General features: G+C 45.2%; 1 protein-coding gene across 10 annotated transcripts in view; it reads right to left on the reverse strand.

Moving 5' to 3' along the window:
* The window catches only part of ADGRB2 (adhesion G protein-coupled receptor B2), a 162374-nt gene that overhangs the window by 23246 nt on the left and 119898 nt on the right, over nt 1–19230 (reverse strand). For all 10 annotated transcript variants that reach the window (XM_053398961.1, XM_053398962.1, XM_053398966.1 and 7 more), the window contains 4 exons: nt 17700–17826; nt 12198–12301; nt 10757–10859; nt 2743–2893 (listed from right to left, as the gene is read on the reverse strand). In XM_053398961.1, coding sequence (XP_053254936.1) covers nt 2743–2893; nt 10757–10859; nt 12198–12301; nt 17700–17826 — 485 coding nt within the window. The remainder of the gene's footprint in view (nt 1–2742; nt 2894–10756; nt 10860–12197; nt 12302–17699; nt 17827–19230) is intronic.

The following is a 19230-nucleotide window of genomic DNA, read 5'->3' on the forward strand; positions in this document are numbered from 1 at the left end:
GACCCACCATTTTCTGCTGGGACCAATTGGGCTGTTCTGAGTAAACTGCAGGTCCCTTGATCCCACAAGGAAATTATGTTTCTGAGCATGCTCACCCTGCTTGATAGTGAACTCAGCGTGCTTCCAGCATCAGTTACTTCCCCATTTTGCAATAGTAAGGGTTATTTTTCTTTTCTTCCAAAGCAATTGGGAACTGGCAGGGGAGGGCATTAATGACTTATTCTGAGGATTGACTCAAAAAGGTGTGTAGGTTTGCATGAATCAGGTCCCCCCCCCAGCAGTGTTTTTGTTCTTGCTGCTTTTGCATTTTGAGTTCCCCTGCCCACAAATCTTTGCCCCGTTCCTGGCACTTGATTCACACAAACCTGCCACACACCGATTTTGAATTGTACTGATTAGTTACAGGTGGAATTTCTCTATCTTTATCTACAACTAGCCCACCTTTTGTCTCAAAGAGCAAATGGAGGAATGTTCAACTTTCTACCAAGAATTCTTTGATTGTGTGGCCCAGTCTTACCTTTCTCTCCCTCCCTACCCACAAGGTTAAGTTTGGGAAAGGGGGGGGAGTGAAATGAATAGCAAGCAAAGTTGGCATAGAGGTGAGCTAACTACAGACTGAACTGCTGGTTTCAAAATGAGCCAAGCCAATCTGCAGAGAGGGTTTGGCTCACCTTGCAATGGCTCACCTCATAAGCTGGCCTAAGTTTTCCAACCTGCAGGAGTTATTTTCTGAACATCCCCAATTCTGGACATCTGGGATGCTTCCTGACTATTGCTGTTTGCAGGCAGGAGTTAGTCACCTACCAGCAAATTCAGGTCGCACTATTAAAGCTGACTGGGAGCTCTTGTGCTACAAAACTGCTTCCCCAAAAAGATATGAGATAGCGATAAGGAAAATGACAGGGAAAGGCACTGGAAAGTGTTGGGTAATAACACTTGCATCTCCCTGCAAAAAGTAAGGATGCTCAATAAACTGGTCTGGAAACCCCCTTGATGCCATGCCAAGTTCTGATTTTGTTGCACGTTAGGTGAAGCTTTCATTCTCTTCACACTTCCCAGTTTGTGAAACTCCTCCTTCCAAAAGCAATTGGGTGCAAACTGTGTTTTGCTGAGATCAAAGACTGGCTTGCAATAAGCATGCACATCCCTTGACTGCTCTGCACCTTACTGATTGCCTTCATCACCAAAGCATTGTGCTGGTGATGACAGCAGGTGCTGAAAGAATTCCATTTGCGGTGTTAGAAGCTGGCAGTGAGGAAAGGCTGGAGGAAGCTTTGCCTGCAGAAGAGAAGACTGAAAGAGCACATGGCAGCATCCTTTATACAACTGAGAGGGGTTTCACACAGAAGGTGAGAAAGACTTGCTGCCTGCTGCCCTACAAGGCAGGACTAGATCTAATGGGCTGAAGTGACAGGAGGGTAGGTTTTGGTTGAACATTAGGAAAATAAACTTTGTTAACAGTAAGAGCAATTTGACAATAGAGCCAATTGCCCAGAGGGGAGAAGGGCTCTCCCTTATGGGTGCTGAGACTAGTTCTGGATTCCTTGCACAGAGCAGGAGTTGATCCGCCTTCCCCAATCAAAAGCCCCTCAGATGCTTTGACTACAACTCCCATTCGCCTCAGCTAGCACAGGGCTGATGGAAGCTGTAGTCCAAAATACCTGGAGAGCACCAGGCTAGCAAAGGCTGGTCTAAGTGGCCTAGAAGGCCCCCTCCAACTCTAGGATTCTGCTGGTTAAGTCACTTGCACCTTCAAGCCACTTCTTGAATGCTATTGCTGCAGTCAGTAAGGTTTGTATCTGATGCACAGGTTCACCTTGAAGCTTTATTATTGTTTATAGCTAGTGGCCACACATGTGTAAAGAAAGATAATCATCAAACCAATAAGACAGGGATGAACCCTGACAATACAATAAACAAGATTTAACACATTCATTTATTAAAAATGCTTCCCTTAACATTTAGCACAGATCCAATTCAGAAAGGCCTCTACAACTAGTGAAAATAAAGTGAGCCTATAGCCGACGGATTCTCCTAGATCAGCTAGCAGCCATCTTATTTTAAAATCAGCTGGTTGGGCTTGTAAGCAGGACTGAATGGGGAGATAAAACTTAACCTCCAATTAATTATATAAAGAACAATGTAAGATATAGTGCACCATATTCAATTTCACCTGTTCTGCATACACAAAAACATTCATTTTTCTGGCCAGTCAGAAAATCTAACAGGCAAATATTCAGTTTGGGATCTAAACTGGATAAAAGCATGCCTCTGAGGCAAAAAAAGTTAATTCCCACAAATAGGTGGCCCTTTTATCGTCCAGTTTTATTATACGAAATGGCAGGCTTACAATTCTTAATGTGCTCAAGATCCAATATAGTGTGAAAGTCACCAAGCAGTATATTTGTTGCACTGGCAGAATGTTGCTGCACAAGATAAAACACAAGCACTTTACCCAAGATTGTTATGCAACAGGTTGCACCAGAAGAAATAGTTGTTGCACAACCTGCTTCTGCTAGCACAACTCTTGTGTTGGATTTCTTTGTTGAGCAACCTTTAAACTCCTGCGCTAGTGGACTGAGAATGTTGGATATGCCCTCAAGCAACGAATGTTCGTGCACGAACCAGACCTATAAGGCGATTCCCCCTTTCCCTGTGTGATGCCTCCCTGATCCTCCCCACCCCCCACCCCACAATCAGGGAGACAACACTTTGGTTCCAGAAGAGAAGATGCCCTCTTACCCCATCCGAGGCAGAGGAAGCGTTTACGAACTAGGCGTGTCCGGATCCTGCCAATCACAGCCAAGTAGGATTGCCAGGCCTCTGTCAGCACCCAGCAAAAGGAAGAGAGGAAGAAGAAGTGGAGGAATGCAGCAGTCATGGTGCACACACCCTGGAGATTGGGGAAGAGAAGGGAGTGAATGAGAGTCATCAGAATGCAGGAGCGTCCTACATAATTGAGTTGGGTTGTATTCTAGAACAAATGGCATGCATGCACACCCCTTGCCATTGAACCCCTTTCCTTGGAGAGTCACTTTCCAAATCTAACTAATAATGCTTTTTAGCATTTGCATATTTCAGGAATCAAAAGCAGGGGTGAGTGGAAGGCAGACTGGGATGCTGTGATGCATTATTGCACGCTGGCTGTTCAGGAATTTAGTATGAGCCTCTGTACTTGAACCCTCGAGGGGAATTTCCTCCCATACTGGCAGATTTCTGTGTAACTTGCAATAGATCAGAAAGGGATTGTGACGTGCAACTGTTTAACAACAAGAAAATGACCTAAATTAGGCTGCTGAAATAAAGAAAGCTAACCTCAGGAGTGGACTTTGTGCGTGTGAAAGGACTGTGAGCTCAATTCAGTTCTGGCACTGAAAACAAATTCACGGGTTCAGATGTGCCTCAGAGACGCCCTGCTCTTTCTTTCTAACTGTATGTCTTTTGCACCTGGCTCTGGTTGACAAGAGCACGAAGTTCTACTAAAAATCCAAGTTGATGTGGCAAACTGGGAAGTCTGGCCCAGAAATCCACGACCAAGCAAAGGGATTTCCTGTCTCACTCTTAGCCAGTAGCATATTGTGTGACTCTGCTTTTCCATGACATTGTCATCACTGATACATTGCTGTGATGTCATCGACCCAAATCCCACGGGTCACCTTGACAATCAACTGGATTAAAACAACAGTGTGGGGAAATGACGCCGATGATTGCAAAGGGAAGGAGCAGGATGGGGGAAATTGCATGAAGGAGAACAGTATAGAAACAAACTGAAGGTGGGATGTGCTTTTTGACACTCCTGAAAAAGCTGTACTGTGAAGAAGGAGGCCTTTAAGCCTCTGATCTTGCTGCAATGGGCATATTCTAAATTGTGAAGGCATCTGGTGCATGAATGCACACACATGTGCATACAGCTCCTGAAACACAACACTGATCACAGGGCCCCAGTAGAGATGGGAAAATCTGTTGATTTCAGTTTCTCTCAGTTCCTCATTTCTCCAGTTATATGCTCAGATTTCCACATCACTTTGCAAATTCCTTTTTTCAAAAAAGCCCTCATGAAAATTTGCCAGCAATTTAGGGCTAATTTCTCCTAACAGATACATATTTGCAGTGCTTTTTTTCTGGGGGGACGCAGGGGGACACATACCTCTAAACATTTTGTGAATCTTTGGACTTCTGTCTATTTAGTGTATTTAATTTTCCCGATTTGAACTATAAAATGGTGATTTTCTTGAGTCAATATGAGGGTACCCCTAAACATTTTTTAGAAAAAAAGCAACGCATATTTCTGTGCATTTTTGCCTAATACACACATTGTTGCTCAGTGATTTCCCCTATCATGATGCATTTTAATGCTGTTTTCACTAATACAGTCATACCTCGGGTTACAGACGCTTCAGGTTGCGTTTTTTGGGGGTTGCAGACCGCCAAAACCTGGAAGTACCGGAATGGGTTACTTCAGGGTTTTGGCGGTTGCACATGTGCAGAAGCGCTAAATTGCACTTTGAGCATGCGCAGAAGCACCAAATCGCAACCTACGCGTGCGCAGACACAGATTGTGAACGCTGCAGGTTTCGAACGTGCATCCCACACGGATCACGTTTGCAACCCGAGTGTCCACCGTATATGCACTTTTATGTGCATTTTACCCTACCATGTGAATTTCTGAACACATTACATGGCCAGCGAACTGTACTGCTAATTTTAAAGTATGGCTATGTTTCAGAAGCATGGGACGCGGGTGGCGCTGTGGGTAAAAGCCTCAGCGCCTAGGGCTTGCCGATCGAAAGGTCAGCGGTTCGAATCCCCGCGGTGGGGACCCGCTGCTCGGTCCCAGCGCCTGCCAACCTAGCAGTTCGAAAGCACCCCCGGGTGTAAGTAGATAAATAGGGACCGCTTACCAGCGGGAAGGTAAACGGCGTTTCCGTGTGCGGCTCTGGCTCGCCAGAGCAGCGATGTCACGCTGGCCACGTGACCCGGAAGTGTCTGCAGACAGCGCTGGCCCCCGGCCTCTTGAGTGAGATGGGCGCACAACCCCAGAGTCTGTCAAGACTGGCCCGTACGGGCAGGGGTACCTTTACCTTTACCTTATGTTTCAGAAAGCATGAATTAGGTAGGTTTCCTTTAAATGTGAACTAAATCAAAGTTCTCCCCCACCCAGGGGCAGAGGAAGGGGGCGGTGGGGGCGGTCCACCCCAGGTGTCAGTACTGAGGGGGGTGACATCCGGCGTGCCACCCGCCCGCAACTCCCAAGCCTACCCCGAGCTGTTGGGGGAAGGAGCGGAGCTGCGCTGCCTTGCCGGCAGCCTTCCCTCCTTCCCCCTTCGTTTTGACAGCTCAGTGGAGGCTTGGGAGTCACTGGTGGGCGGTGCGCCATTGCCTCCCACTCCCTGGCTGCTTCCTGGGGGGAGGGAGCCTCCCCCGAGCTGTCAAAAGGAAGAGGGAAGGGAGGAAGGCTGCTGGCAAAGCAACACAGCTCTCTCTCCCCCCCCGCCCAGAGAGCAGCCCACCATGGGTGGCTTGCTCCACCCCCCCATGCATGGCTCACTCCACCCCACTGGGCATCTCACCTTCTGGGACACTCGCCCTGTCCCCACGGCCCTGCCCCCAGTTGCATAGCATGTGCATCGCTCCAGGTGCCGAAGCAGCTAGCCTCACCTCTGCCTCTACCTCTGGGTTCATTCACATATGATGGGCCCTGTACTTGAAAGACACTGCAAGCCCTGCACTGTATCATTGTGGGGCTGGATTTCAAAGCCTAAGGCAAGCGACACAACCGTCCCTTCCCAGATGATGGATAAAAACTGGCAGAAGTGGCTGTCATACCCACCAGCCTCCACCTTCACGCTCCCACCGACTTTAATCAGCCAATGGCTGCATTAGGTTTACTGGCATTATAACAAAGAGACAAGTGCTAATAGGGCATGCCTGGCTCTGGTCCACAGGCTGGAGAAGGAGCTAAGCATGTAGAAGGGACACAAAACACCAGCAATGCACAAGCACAGTTTGGGCCATGAAACACGGGAGATTCCCAACGTTGCAACAAATGGCAAAGGGATGGTCCACCAGCAGCATCAGCTAATGGGCTCTGCATTTAGCCTAAGCCAAGCCTGCACAACGTGGGACTAGGGACAGAGAAGAAATCCATTTTAAATGGATTTAAACATGGAATTTGGCAGTTCGAAACCACCTCCTTGCATGGAGTGCCTGCTTTTGTGCATGTCTCCCATGCCTTGTTTTCTTAAGAGCCTGACTATGCATATAAACACATACAATAAGAGTCAAGTCCCACACTGTAATATATTCCTGCAGCATAATGTCACAAGTATATTCATATATACTAAGATCAAGCAGGTGCCTTCACTGTACTCTTTTCAGGGCCTGCTGAAAACATTCTTCTTTAGTCAAGCTTAGCAATTTAGGTATTTTTACTCTGTTTCGTATTGTAACTTCTAAATCATGAGTTTTTCCACGATTTTATTATTTTACCTTTTTGTAAACTGCTTTGAGTGTTGTTGTTTTTTATACAAAAAAACCCCAATCAAGTAATGTATACATTTTATGATAAACAAACAAGCACATACAACCCATTAGGTACATTTTGTATGTATTTGCTTCTCTGCTGGTTAATTTAGGAAACCTGCATATTTGTATAATATGTGATTAGCCTTAGATGTTTCAGCTTCTTATGGAGATTTAGGGATGGACAAATATGTCACTTCACCCCATGTTTGTGAATTTCTGTATGCATTACTTGGTTGGAGAACTGCAGTGCAGAAGTGTGAATCTTGAGGGATGGCTGTACTTTGGCTTGCATTTTGTTTTGGAATTAGGTATGTTCACCTTTAAATGTGAACTGTATCAGACTTCTCCATCACCCCTATGGCGATTAAGGAGCGAGACAGGAATTAGGACAACTGATGTGGGTAAGGTAGACAGCGAGAGCCTGCCTGTGGCCCATGAAGCTGAACACAACCCACCAGCTGTGCATTAAGGCCTTTCAGGGGCTTGGCAGCTGCCCTGTTTTTGGACCTAGCATGGCCCAAAGATTTAGAAGCAGAGTGGCAGATGGGATACCTGAAGGCAGGGTGTGTGTGTGTGTGTGTGGATATTTGCACATGCATTTGTTCCCCTCTAGCAGCTCTTGTTGATCTTACGGTATTTTAGATATACTTTAATTTCTCTCTCAGAAACTTCAAATTGTAAGCAGGGTATAAACACGAAAGAAAGAAAGAAAGAAAGAAAGAAAGAAAGAAAGAAAGAAAGAAAGTAAGTCTATCCTCCTGTGCCCCATTACAATCACATCTAGTATCTTTTTCTTTTTGGGATGGAAACCTAACTAGGCCAGTGTGCCAGAGGTTTCCTACCACTGACTCATAGGGTAGAGTGGCTGGGGAAACCCCACCAGATGGGCAGGGTATAAATACAGTGGTACCTCAGGTTAAGTACTTAATTTGTTCCAGAGGTAAGTTCTTAACCTGAAACTGTTCTTAACCTGAAGCACCACTTTAGCTAATGGGGCCTCCCAGAGCACGATTTCTGTTCTCATCCTGAAGCAAAGTTCTTAACCTGAGGTGCTATTTCTGGGTTAGCGGAGTCTGTAACCTGAAGCGTATGTAACCTGAAGCGTATGTAACCCGAGGTACCACTGTAATATATTATTATTATTATTATTATTATTATTATTATTATTATTATTATTAACACATGCTAAGCAGTGAGAAATTTACAAGATACTTTTCATTCCCAAAAGAGCATTGTTGATTACCAATGAGATTTTTTAAAAAATCAAAACAATTGGGAAACTTTACAATCTGATAGTCTGCAGTGCTGAAAATTGGTATGTTTCAACTTACTTTGCAATGCAGTGGTACCTCAAGTTAAGAACTTAATTCGTTCTAGAGGTCCGTTCTGAACCTGAAACTGTTCTTAACCTGAGGTACCACTTTAGCTAATGGGGCCTCCCGCTGCCACTGTGCCGCCGCTGCACGATTTCTGTTCTCATCCTGAAGCAAAGTTCTTAACCCGAGGTACTATTTCTGGGTTAGTGGAGTCTGTAACCTGAAGCGTCTGTAACCCAAGGTACCACTGTAGTTTTGTTTGTTTGTTTTGCAATTCATGCTGGCAATAGTTGCTCAATCGCAATACAATTCTCTCTTTTGAAAACCAAGCAACTCCTAATTGCCTGTCTCCAGCCGCAGTCCAGAAGCAGCAACTCCTCCGACCATTTCATTAACAAGGGTTTCATCCAGCAAGGCCCAGACGTGCTAGCAGCTCCTCTGGCATACACGTGCCCCTCCTTGTACTACTCATGCCTGCAACATGCTTTCCGAGCTCCTCGATGTCTCTAGTACATCAAGAGGAAACGCTGCAGGGTGGTGATCTATTATGCACGAGGTCCCTTGCACAGCAATGGATGGGCTGCTTGGGGGCTGAGAGGGAGGCTGCAGCCACCTTTGATCTCCCTGGGCTGAAATTCACATGTCAGTTCTGGAGGATTTGCACTGGAGAAAAGATAGGTGTGGAGGGGAAAATGGATGAAGATATGCTGCTCCCCAGATTGTATCACAGCAAATGGAACCAGAGCCTGACAGAGTTGTTTCCCCCCAGAGAGTCAAATATGGCATGAAAGAACAATTGTTGTTTTAGATGGGCACATTCTTTTCTTCCCTATCCCACTGGTTAAAGAGATGCTACAGGTTTTGGAGTGTCCTGAAACCTGCAAAACCCATGTCACCAGGGATAACAGTTGGACACAAGAAATGAGTGTGTACACCACAACACTTTTGTGTATAAAGTTCTGACTAGTACAAACATTTTTGCAAGCAAACTCCTCTAAACTAATCAACTTCTGTATGTTATTTTCACTGTCATTTGGAACCACACAAATTTCCCCCTAACATGCATTGGTGTGCATTCTGTGAAGTGCATTGCAACATTTGGAGAAATGTAAAATTAGGCAGTTTCTCGGTAAAATTCAAAGTGAAATTTCTCCCCCATCACTAGTGGTGGCTGCTCTGCCCACCAGAGCTTTGGGTCCAAAGGGACCAGGAAGGCTGGAGCAGCTCCTCTGAGATTACAGTGGTGGAGTGGATCAGGGACCACAAGGGTGAGATGACTTTAGTTGGCACTATGGGAAGGGTGGGCAGTGGGAATGGTACAGTCCTCACCCCATACGTTTTAAGGGAGCTCGCTGAGGGCATCTTATCCTGGACTCCTCCCCTCCCCTGTAAAACTGCTCCCCCACCTGCAACTGATGCCCACGTTCTTTCAAGTCAACATCTGCACACACCAACAAGAAACAGACATTCTCAGACACTGAATTCTGTGCCCAAGCACTGCTTCTGTCTCTTTTAAATAAGAAACATTTTCCAGCACATACTGCTTCTTTACTCAGCTATGTAGCATGACCCCCCTTTTCTTCTTGGATGTGCAGGCTGCAGATAACCAAATATTGCAATTTCCTTCATGCAGACAAGCACTAGGGCAGGCTCTCTCACTCAGTATGACTCATCTCCAAAACAGCTGCTGCCTCCTTCCTCCCCTCTCAGTGACAATGATGTAGCTAGAGAGAGTTGGGGGCGATGGGGGGGGGGAGAAGTGACTGGGAAAGCTCCTCAAACTCTTTTGAGGTGGAACATATAGAGTTCTGGGTGGGGTGGGAGCTTCACTGGGCCAGAGTTCTGTTCCCAGCTGCATTCAGCTTGCCTCTGGGAATCTGTGCCTTAAGGCACAGATAGTCTCTATACACCTTCAAATATCAGGTTCCAAAGGCAAACGAAAGGAAAACACACAATCAGAAGCATAACCTTGAGAGACAAGGGGGGGGGGAGGCACACATTATGTGAAAAGCTGTAGAGAGGATCCCCTTCATATGAATTTAGAAGTCAAAATTAAATAGATATTCTTTATGAGCTCAACTGTGTTTAAATATTTAAAAACAAGGTATAAAATACTCCATCTGCTGGGTTAATATTTAACATTATATTATTTCATGCACCCCGACTAGGTTGATAAAGTAATTTTTAGGTGCTTACATGATACTATTAATATTATTTAGCACCCAATCTTGCCCAACTTTAAACTTTTAAATCCCACTGATCTCAGTGGGGATACTTAAGCTCATCTTTAAATTAAAGCTTGCCTGAAAGTTCTCCAACGGGACAGTTCAGCCTAATGCTGGTAACTTGTGGGGGCACTGAAACCAGTGCCACCTTTGCACACCTGTTGTTGCCACTTCTGCTATTTCACAGCGGCGGCAGCAAATGCCAGCAGTGACTACTATTTTCCCATATAGCCCTTATCAGGGCCGTGTTACATCATGATACAGCATTGCTTGGTAGACACCCTCAAAGGCCACTGAGCTGCTCCTCCTGTCACTTTTGCAGTCTGCAGATGGGGCCAAGAAAGCGGTGGGAGAGTCCATTGGCTTAAACCTCCCCACTGAAATCAAAGAGAGGTTCACGATTGCTTAACTTTAAGATACATCATTTCCCTATTGTTCCATTCAAATCTCCATCTTAATCAAACTGTAAAATCAAGGTATCACGCATTTCAAAAAGGTGGCCTTTTTATTCAGATTTTGAATATCTGGCCCAAATTTTGAAAGTTTCCCTTTAGAGAGAAGATGCGTTTTAAAAAGTGGAAGGTGGACAGATAGAAATCTATGTCTGAAGCAGCATGGAGCCACGCTCTCAAAGGCTGAAACAAAGCGGCATGATCTGCAGATGTCTTGCAAAGGAGTAACTTTTTTCACCTTACTGAGCATCTGGGACTGCCCCACCAGGATCAACACATTGGAGGCCAGAATGGAGACACAGAAGTTCAGGAGAATGATGGAGCGTTCCGACTTGATAAACCTGCAAGAAAGAAGGTGACGGGGTGTGAGCAGCTTTGAGAGATACTTGGAGCACAGGGGCCAAGTTGCACCCAACATTGGGGGGGCTGACGTTATGCGCATGATATCATGTATGCAATTACAATAAAAGGGGGTAAATGTAGTATTCATTAGAGAACATAATTCAAAATGACTTCGTGACGTAATGGGTGGGTCTTCTTGGATTCAGCAGTACCTTCTCTATGTCTTCCACACACCCTTTAGGATGCTGATTTTACAGAGGGTCCCCCCCTCCAGATTCTATGGCCACACCTGTTTTGTTGCAGGCTTTTAAATGGTGCCCTAGTCCAGCAGTTCCCAATTAGCTAAGTACAGCAGACCCTCTGTTTTTCAAAGCCAAGCTTTTGAAAATTTTGGTAGTTTTTGTTATGAGATTGGTGCCACGGACCTCCCAGGTGGGTTACATGGACCATCAATTGGGAACCATTGCGCTAGTCTCATGGGATGGGCTCATAGAAAATCACCTCCTGTGGAGTTAGCGAAATGCTTAAAGGATACCTCCCAAACTGCCATTTACCTGGCAATAATTGCTGCCTCCCCACTTATCTTCACAATCACTAATGTGGAACTGATTGGCAAATCCGTACATATGCATGTATCAAAAGAGAGGGAAGAAAATTCCACCCTTTTTGCTAATCTGTGGCTTAAATATTTTATTTTCAAGCACATTCACACCAAAAGGTCACCTTTTCTAATGGGAGGCTGTTTTCTTTTTTTACAATATCCTCTTTTATATATGTTGCTGAATTTAGGAGCTTTGGGGGAAAAATTGGGGAGGGGTTAATAAAGTAATTATCTTGATGATAGAATGTTGCTTTCAAATGAAGCAATAAAATGTCTCTTGCTTTAAAACAACCCTCTAAATCAAATCTTAAAAGGAGAAATGAAAAGGAGAATCTAAAGTCACACTTATCAATGCCCCAAATTTCTAATGTGTGCAAGATTTTATTTCAGCTCAGATTCAAAATGCCATTCCCACCTCCCTCCCACTCGCCCAGTGGCGTAGCATGGGTTGTCAGCACCCGGGGCAAGGCAATTTGCACCCCCTAACCCGTGGATTTGCGCCCCCTAACCAGTGGATTTGTGCCCCCTAACCCTAACCCCCAGATGTTGTGCCCGGTGCAGCCGCCGCCCCCTGCACCCCCCACGCTACGCCACTGCACCCGCCCCCACTCACCCATCCCCACCACTCCATTCAGAGGACTCTGCCACATCTCTACCAGGATTTTGGTTAACCAGAGGTAGCTCAAAGAGCAGTTCTCGAGTCTACTTCTAGCCATGAATAGCTGAGCCAACCTACCTCCAAAAGGCAGCATAGATCACCAGGAGGGTCAACAAAGCCATACAAGAAACAGCACAACCAATCATAAGTGGGACAGAGGGGGAGCTGCCAGAGTCCATGGCCTGCAAGAGTAGAAGCAGAAAATGAAGAGAGTGAGAGTGAGAGAGTCCCCACCCCTCACACAAGGTGAGCCAAGTCTGGCAGGACAGCTGACTCTATGGACTTAACCATTTGTTATATGAGGCTGGTTGTCCCACGGTGCCAGGCAAACGTTACCCACTCTTTCAAGTGCATTTCCCTGTCACTTTCCTTATTGCAAAAAGTCTAATCTTTTAAGAAAGTGAGTTTGTGGCACAAGGGCTCCAGCTCAACTCTAATTGCTTAAATCTGAATTTGTCACTTTGTGATTGAACCACACCTGAAAATAGCAACAATCTGGAAGCACCCTGAAATGTTTTCCTTTCAATATGCAGCTCCTCCACTAAGGACCTGCTTCCCAGGAGAAGCTCAGCATGTAAGGAAGTCTGAGCTGATTGCTGAAGCTCTGACCTCATGGTTCTCACAAGCTACTCTTGAGTTCCTGTACCAATAATTTAGGAAGTTTCACCACTGTAACTAAACCAAGTTTTACAGCCTGTGCAAGTTTGTTTTTTTTAATAAATGCTGTATGGAAAAGCACATGAATATGACCTTAAGAGAGTTTGTAAGCAAATCATTTTTAGCTTACCAAATGTGTGGTCTTTTTCTAGGCTGGGGAAAAGTAAAGATTTGGAACCCACAAAGGCATATTTAAAAAATCTAACTGCCTACATTTCCATGCTTAATTTTGCTTCATATTTTGTGATTTTGAATCTCTGTTGGGGTTCTCTCACCAAAGAATACTAGCTCCAAACTTTGATCTTGGCACCCAGGAATTCTTCTTTATATCTATATTTATTTATTTTTCTTGCACCAACAAGCACAACGTCATCTAACCACCCCACAAGCAAGTAAAAATGAATGCTCAATAAATAACTGCTGTTGTCTAAGCCCCTGGAAACAAATCAGTATGACTGCTCAGCAGAAAGGTCACCTGGAAATGACCAGAGGTATAACAGGAAACTGTGATACCAATTTAACACCCTCCTCCCTCTTAGAAAGCAAAGAGTGGTTTGCCAACTGACTGGCAGGGGTAAAACTGGCTAGATTAAAGATCTGGCTCCAAGATTCTTCTCACCACATTTGTTAATAACTTGGGACCGAAGTTTCATGCAGAAAGCATTATGTACATGCACATACACACAAATGTGGTAATTGTAGCTTAGTGATGGCACTGGGAATTCCTGTTCCACAAACTACAACTCTTATGGCCTTCCTATACGAATCTGGTTGGCCCCTTTGAGAGCAAGTTGCTGCACTAAATGGGTCTTTGGCCTGACCTGACAGCAATGCTGTTCCTATGTTCTTCCAGTTTCCATGGTTGGGTTGGGTTTTTTGGGAGGAGTAGCACCAGAGAAGAATTCTTACAAAACCAGTTTGCGCCTGGTCTTTGGTCCCTGTTGAGATGAGGGATAAATGGGACAGCTTGAGGGCCCCTTTGGCAGGCATGTGGCTAAAGCCTGCTCCCTTCTCCGAAGTACAGCCCCTTCTCTGACAAGCAAGAAGGTCTGCATCTCTGAATAACCCAATCTCTCCCTGCCACCTTCTTCTGTTTTGCTTCCTGTGGCACATGGCTTGAGGTCTCGGGTGAGGGAGGGAAAGGGGAGAGAATCCATTGCTGCTTCTCTGCATTCCTTAAGGGTGGCTCTCCATCTCCTTGCCAATAGGGCATGCTTCCGGAATACCAATGACCCCGCCTGGGTAGGGGAGCATGAAAGAGGCCTGTGACCAAGGGATGCAAGCAAAGCTCCTCTCTCTCCCCTGCCTTCAGCGGCGTCGCCAGCGTGGCAGAGGAGGATTCCCAAGCACGCCCCCAAGATGGTTGCCCATTTGCTTCTGGCACGGGCTCTCTATTCCTCCTCCCCATCGCTAAGCATATTAATGCTTTGAAGGCTCGCTAATAACTCTTATAAATTTCAACCACTCTAGCAACGGGCGCGCGTGGGGGGTGAGAAACGCTGCAGAGAATAGATCCACATTATCTACGGCATTATCTACTTAAAGGCGTCTGGAAGTGGGAAGAGTTCAGAGAGAAAGTAGGAGGGTGGAAACAATGGGAAGGGTGAAGGGGGCTGCTGAAGAGGAGAGCGGAGGAGGTAGGCACAGAGAGGAGACAAAGGGAGCAGATGTTGGGGAGTGGGGGAGGTGAGGAGTGGGAGAGAACAGTCACTGCCATAGGAAAGAGTTGGCGATTCAAGTCTTTCTAAACAGAAAATCTACGCCCTTGAAGTGTTTTGCAAATGTGTGTGGGAAGCTGACTCTCACCACTCACTGTTCAGGGAAAAGGTAACCTGCACTTTGCACATGTGCTGAAGCACTTTTTCAAATGTCCTCCTTCTCGGTGGTGGCAGGCATCCTGATGGTGGTATGCTCTCCCGCCCAGAAGTATCAGCCTTGGCATTTTGGTGCCATGTTAAACCATATCTGTTTGCCTGGACATTTGCTGCGGTTGTTTCTTTTATACTGCAAAAGAATTTAATTCTTATTCTTTTCCCTGCTTTTATTTGCTGGATTATTTTTGTTGTATTAAAAACTATGGCAACCTGCCCTGGGATCGATCAACTGATGAACAGTGGGTTAAAAATGCCTGTGATATGGAATGAATTTATTTTAGGTACTTATAATCCATCCTTCACTCAGAAGTCCCAGGATGGCAAACAATAACATTAGCATCACAATTACTAGTAATTACTTGATTATCACTTTTTTTATATTTTCAAATATGAACCAACCAATTAAATAAATCTGAAGCCTGCATAATAGCACCAAACAGAGCTTTGTTTAAATGTCTGACACCTCCTGCCCATTCCCTCTCAAGACTTTGACTGGACACAGACTCTTGCGTTTTCCCCATCAGCCAAACCACTTTTGTCTCATAGCACTTGTCATGATTAGCCCTTGGTCCAGTCTTTGCCAACCTGGTCCCTTCCTTTGTTTTACGCTACAAATTCCATCAGTGGGTTGTAGTCCAAAACATAGGAAAGGAATCAGATTGGCAAAGGGTGATTTAGCCTGATGAAGAGTTCTGGAGAACTTGAAACCTTGTCACATTTTGTTAAACCTTGTTAAACCTTGTCACATTTTGATTGACCTATAAAGGAAATCCTCTATAGGATTTTTCTAATGGGTCCAAATGGCTACCTTTACTCCCCACCAACTTAAATATTATTTTGCATCTCCTTAGATCAATGAGAAGAGGGATACAAGACTCTGAGTGGGGTACAACGGCAGTGGGAAGGGATGGCAGAAAAACTGGGGAGGGGAGCTTGTTGATATACATTTGCAAATTACCACTCCACCCTCCCCAACTACAGCTTGAGGCTTAGCTATCTCTGTTCTTTTGCATACTGAACGTTGTTATGTGTGTACAGAGTGTGTGTATCACTGTCCCTTAATGCAAGCCCATCGCTGGCAGGGGCCTAATGGTTGCCATGGAAATGATATAGGTTTAGCTCAGGCTGCAAATAGTTATTGTAAGGCCAGCATGAAGCAGCCTTCCAAAATTCTCCACCCTATTTATGGATGGCAAAAATAGTGTGGGTGTGATTTTACCAAATATTTTTGGTTGAGGGGACAAAATTATTATTATCGATTATTATTTATTGGACTTATTAGTCACTAATTGACGAGGTGGAAGAAAGAAAAATCAGAAAATGGTCTTCTGTGAAATTTCACTTCTGTTAACATTGAGCAAAACTGCATTGTTAGCTCACACTGATGACCAGAGGAAGCGATGGACTATGAAAGAATGACCTGTACTCGTAAAGTCCAGCTTGTTGCCTTTCTTCAATAATATTTAGTTTGTTTTCTGAGAAATTTCAGCCTACCTCTGGATTTAGGCCTAGCTGGGAGGCTGTGTCTTCCCCTCAGGCATGAGCCACAGGCCTTGCTTTCACAGCCTGCCCCGTGAAAGCAAGGCATTCCCTTCCTCTCCACTCCTTCAGTACTGTTTTTTTAAATTTTTTTTTAAATTTTATCCTTTATTAGGCATCCCTTCAGTACTGTTTCTTCTAACTTTGGCTCGAACATGCCCTTAAAACATTTTCAAAAGGTAGGGGCGGTAACATCACAGAGGTTACTGCTTATTTGCAAAAGGAAAAGAAAATTAAGTGGTGTCAAAGTAAGACATTTGTGAAGTTTCTGGGTATGTATGCACAAGCACATGAAAGAAAAGGCACTCAGGGAGAATTTAGGGATGCTTCAGGGATATGATCTTGGTCAGTTCTGATAAAATCTGTTATGTTCCATATCTCTAGACTAGAGTGTGGATGAGAACTTGGTTATCCGCTGGTTTTTGAACATCCCAAATGTCCCAATACAGCTCTCGGGGTTTTTTAAATGTGTACTTTTGAGGGATGATGTTTAAAAATGCATTCTTTGAAAGGAATTGTGTTTAACACAGACTATTTGAGACAGACTGATCCATCTATATCTCTAGGAGAAATGAGTGCATCTACTATTTTAACAATAATGGCAACGCTAACAGCAACAACACACAATAACACTACTAATAAAAACTTGGTATTTACATCAACACTTTGATGTGTGAAAAATGTTCCACATAATAATACCTCAATAATCCTTTCAACAACATTTTAAGGCAACTCAGTGTAAGACATAATAAACAACATTTCATTATTCTCAAATTGCTAGATTGAGGTTGTGAGATTGAGGTATTGTGTATAGCTACCTCATGAATTCACAGTGGCGAAGATTTGAACCAGGTAACATTTGAACCAGGGAACTTTCCACACTTTTAAACCTTACCTCAGTAATCCTTACGGCAACACTTTAAGGCAGGTCAGAATTCTTATCCCCCAAATTGCAGATTGGAAACTGAGGCTGACAGCTACCTGGTGAATTTACAGTGGGCGGAGGTAAGATTCGAACCAGGAGACATTCCAGCTCACACAGCCCACACTATCAGACTTTGCAAAGAGCTCTCAGGGACAAAGGTAAAGAGAGAGAGAGGTGGTAGACAAGAACATGCACAGGGAATCTGGGTAACTGTTCAACAAAGTTGTGGGTGTGCACATGCAACTAAGCCTAACCACCCTGCAGGGATGCAACCTTTTGGTCCAGATCAATAGTAGGCTTGTTGAAAATTTCTCATCCCTTAACAACAGTAGACCTCCATAAAGCACACAGTACCTCTTGCAAACTCACAACTTCTTCCCTTAGCACACATGCAAAGCTGAATGATGAGTTTGTGTCCTGTGGGCCAGAGTTGCCATTACTCTTGCCTGGCTCCTTACCCTGCCACCTTTAATTTGGCTATCAGGCCCTCCTGTCTCAGGGTTGGGCCACCTCCGTTGGTGGGAGGCAGGAATGTGGCGCTGGCCGAGAGCCCAGCCTGCTCTCCCTCGTTCTGTCAAAACTTACCAGGTCTTTGGGCAGTTGGGCGATCACAGCAAAGGTGGAGAGCTGGCTACAATGGCACTTGGTGTGAGCCGAGAGAGTTTCTACCGTCTGGCAGCTTTCGGTCTCCCAGTTCCCAGCGCCAACCTCCCTGATTGATGGAATGCGAAGGAGAAAGGAGAGAGAAGGAGAGATTTCAAATGATCAAACACTCACACAGCCCACATCCCTTCAGCGCATTGCCTGCATTAACCCTTTGCATGGCACGGCCCTAGTGATGCACTGGGTGAAGCAGGCTCTCTCTCGCTGTGTGTGTGTGCAAGTCAGGCACCAAGGTTCTGTCTGAGTGGCTTGCTTTATCTCCTGACCCAGTTGTTGGGGTGAAACGTCTCCACTCCCTCCCCATCCTCCGGCAGAGATCTCAGCCCAGTGCCCCCCCCCCGCCAATCCGCTCCCGGCATAGCCCTATGTTGCTACAGACTCATTTCCCTGGTGGGGAAGATTGGGGGACGGGGTTGTTTGTTGCTATTGCAGTAAGCATTGATTTAATTTGAAGGTTGATGCCGACAGGGATTTGGGAGAGGGAGAGACTGAGATGGGCATGGATTCTGGACGAAGGGGTGTGTGTGTGTGTGTGTGTGTGTGTGTGTGTGTGTGTGTGTGTGTGTCAGGCAGGGGTTCTCCATGGTTTAGAGACAGTTAGTTTTCTGGCCTGCTCAGCAAACAGCCAAGGGTTGATACAGGCTGCTCTGGTGGTTTCATGTTTGCATGATAATACAGCACAAAGATGGAAACCTCAAGCAAATTGAGGAATGGAGGGAGAAGCAGGAAGCAAATGTACAAAAGAAGGGGGAAAGGAGGGTATTAGAAGAGAATGAATTTCTGTATTTAAAACTCCCTGATGAAGGATCTCAGGTCTGAAATGCACTGGACATTAAACTTTGTCTGCCAACCCTTTGTGTGAGCATAATAGGGGAGGGGCAAGGCTACCATCCAAGAATTGAGAGGGGCCACAAAAGCTTCTGAGAACTAAATGGACACAGCTGATCATGATTGGACCCTGTCTCAAACCCGACAGTTAGCAGTACATTCCTCAGTCTGCATCATAAGACAGTAGTGAAGATAGTCATGTATAGCTTTTTTCTTTTTTCTTTTTAAAAAGGTATGTTTATGTGCTAGAGGTCCCCCCCAAAAAACAGTGCAATTTTTTTCTAATGAAACAGACACTTGATCTATCACACAAAAGCCTCCAGTGTGCAGAGCTGATGCTTCAGCCGCACATCTGGATGTGTCCTTAATCCCATCCATATTGCAGTATTTATCTGGGCTGTGTCTACGGACACTAATTGTTGCCTGTGACTAGAAGTGGATCAGGGCAATTATGGGCCAATGGTGGGCTGAAAGGGAGGGGGAAGGAGGGAGGGAGGTGGTCAACTGTGGCCTGTGTGTCCCCTGACGCCTCCTGAAGGTGCCTCATTCTTCCATCACAGTACAGGTTCTTCCTTTCTGTTACATTCATCCTCATTTTTTCCTGGTATGCAAAAATGCCCCACTG

The sequence above is a fragment of the Podarcis raffonei genome, chromosome 8, assembly GCF_027172205.1.
Source record: "Podarcis raffonei isolate rPodRaf1 chromosome 8, rPodRaf1.pri, whole genome shotgun sequence".
NCBI lineage: Eukaryota > Metazoa > Chordata > Lepidosauria > Squamata > Lacertidae > Podarcis > Podarcis raffonei.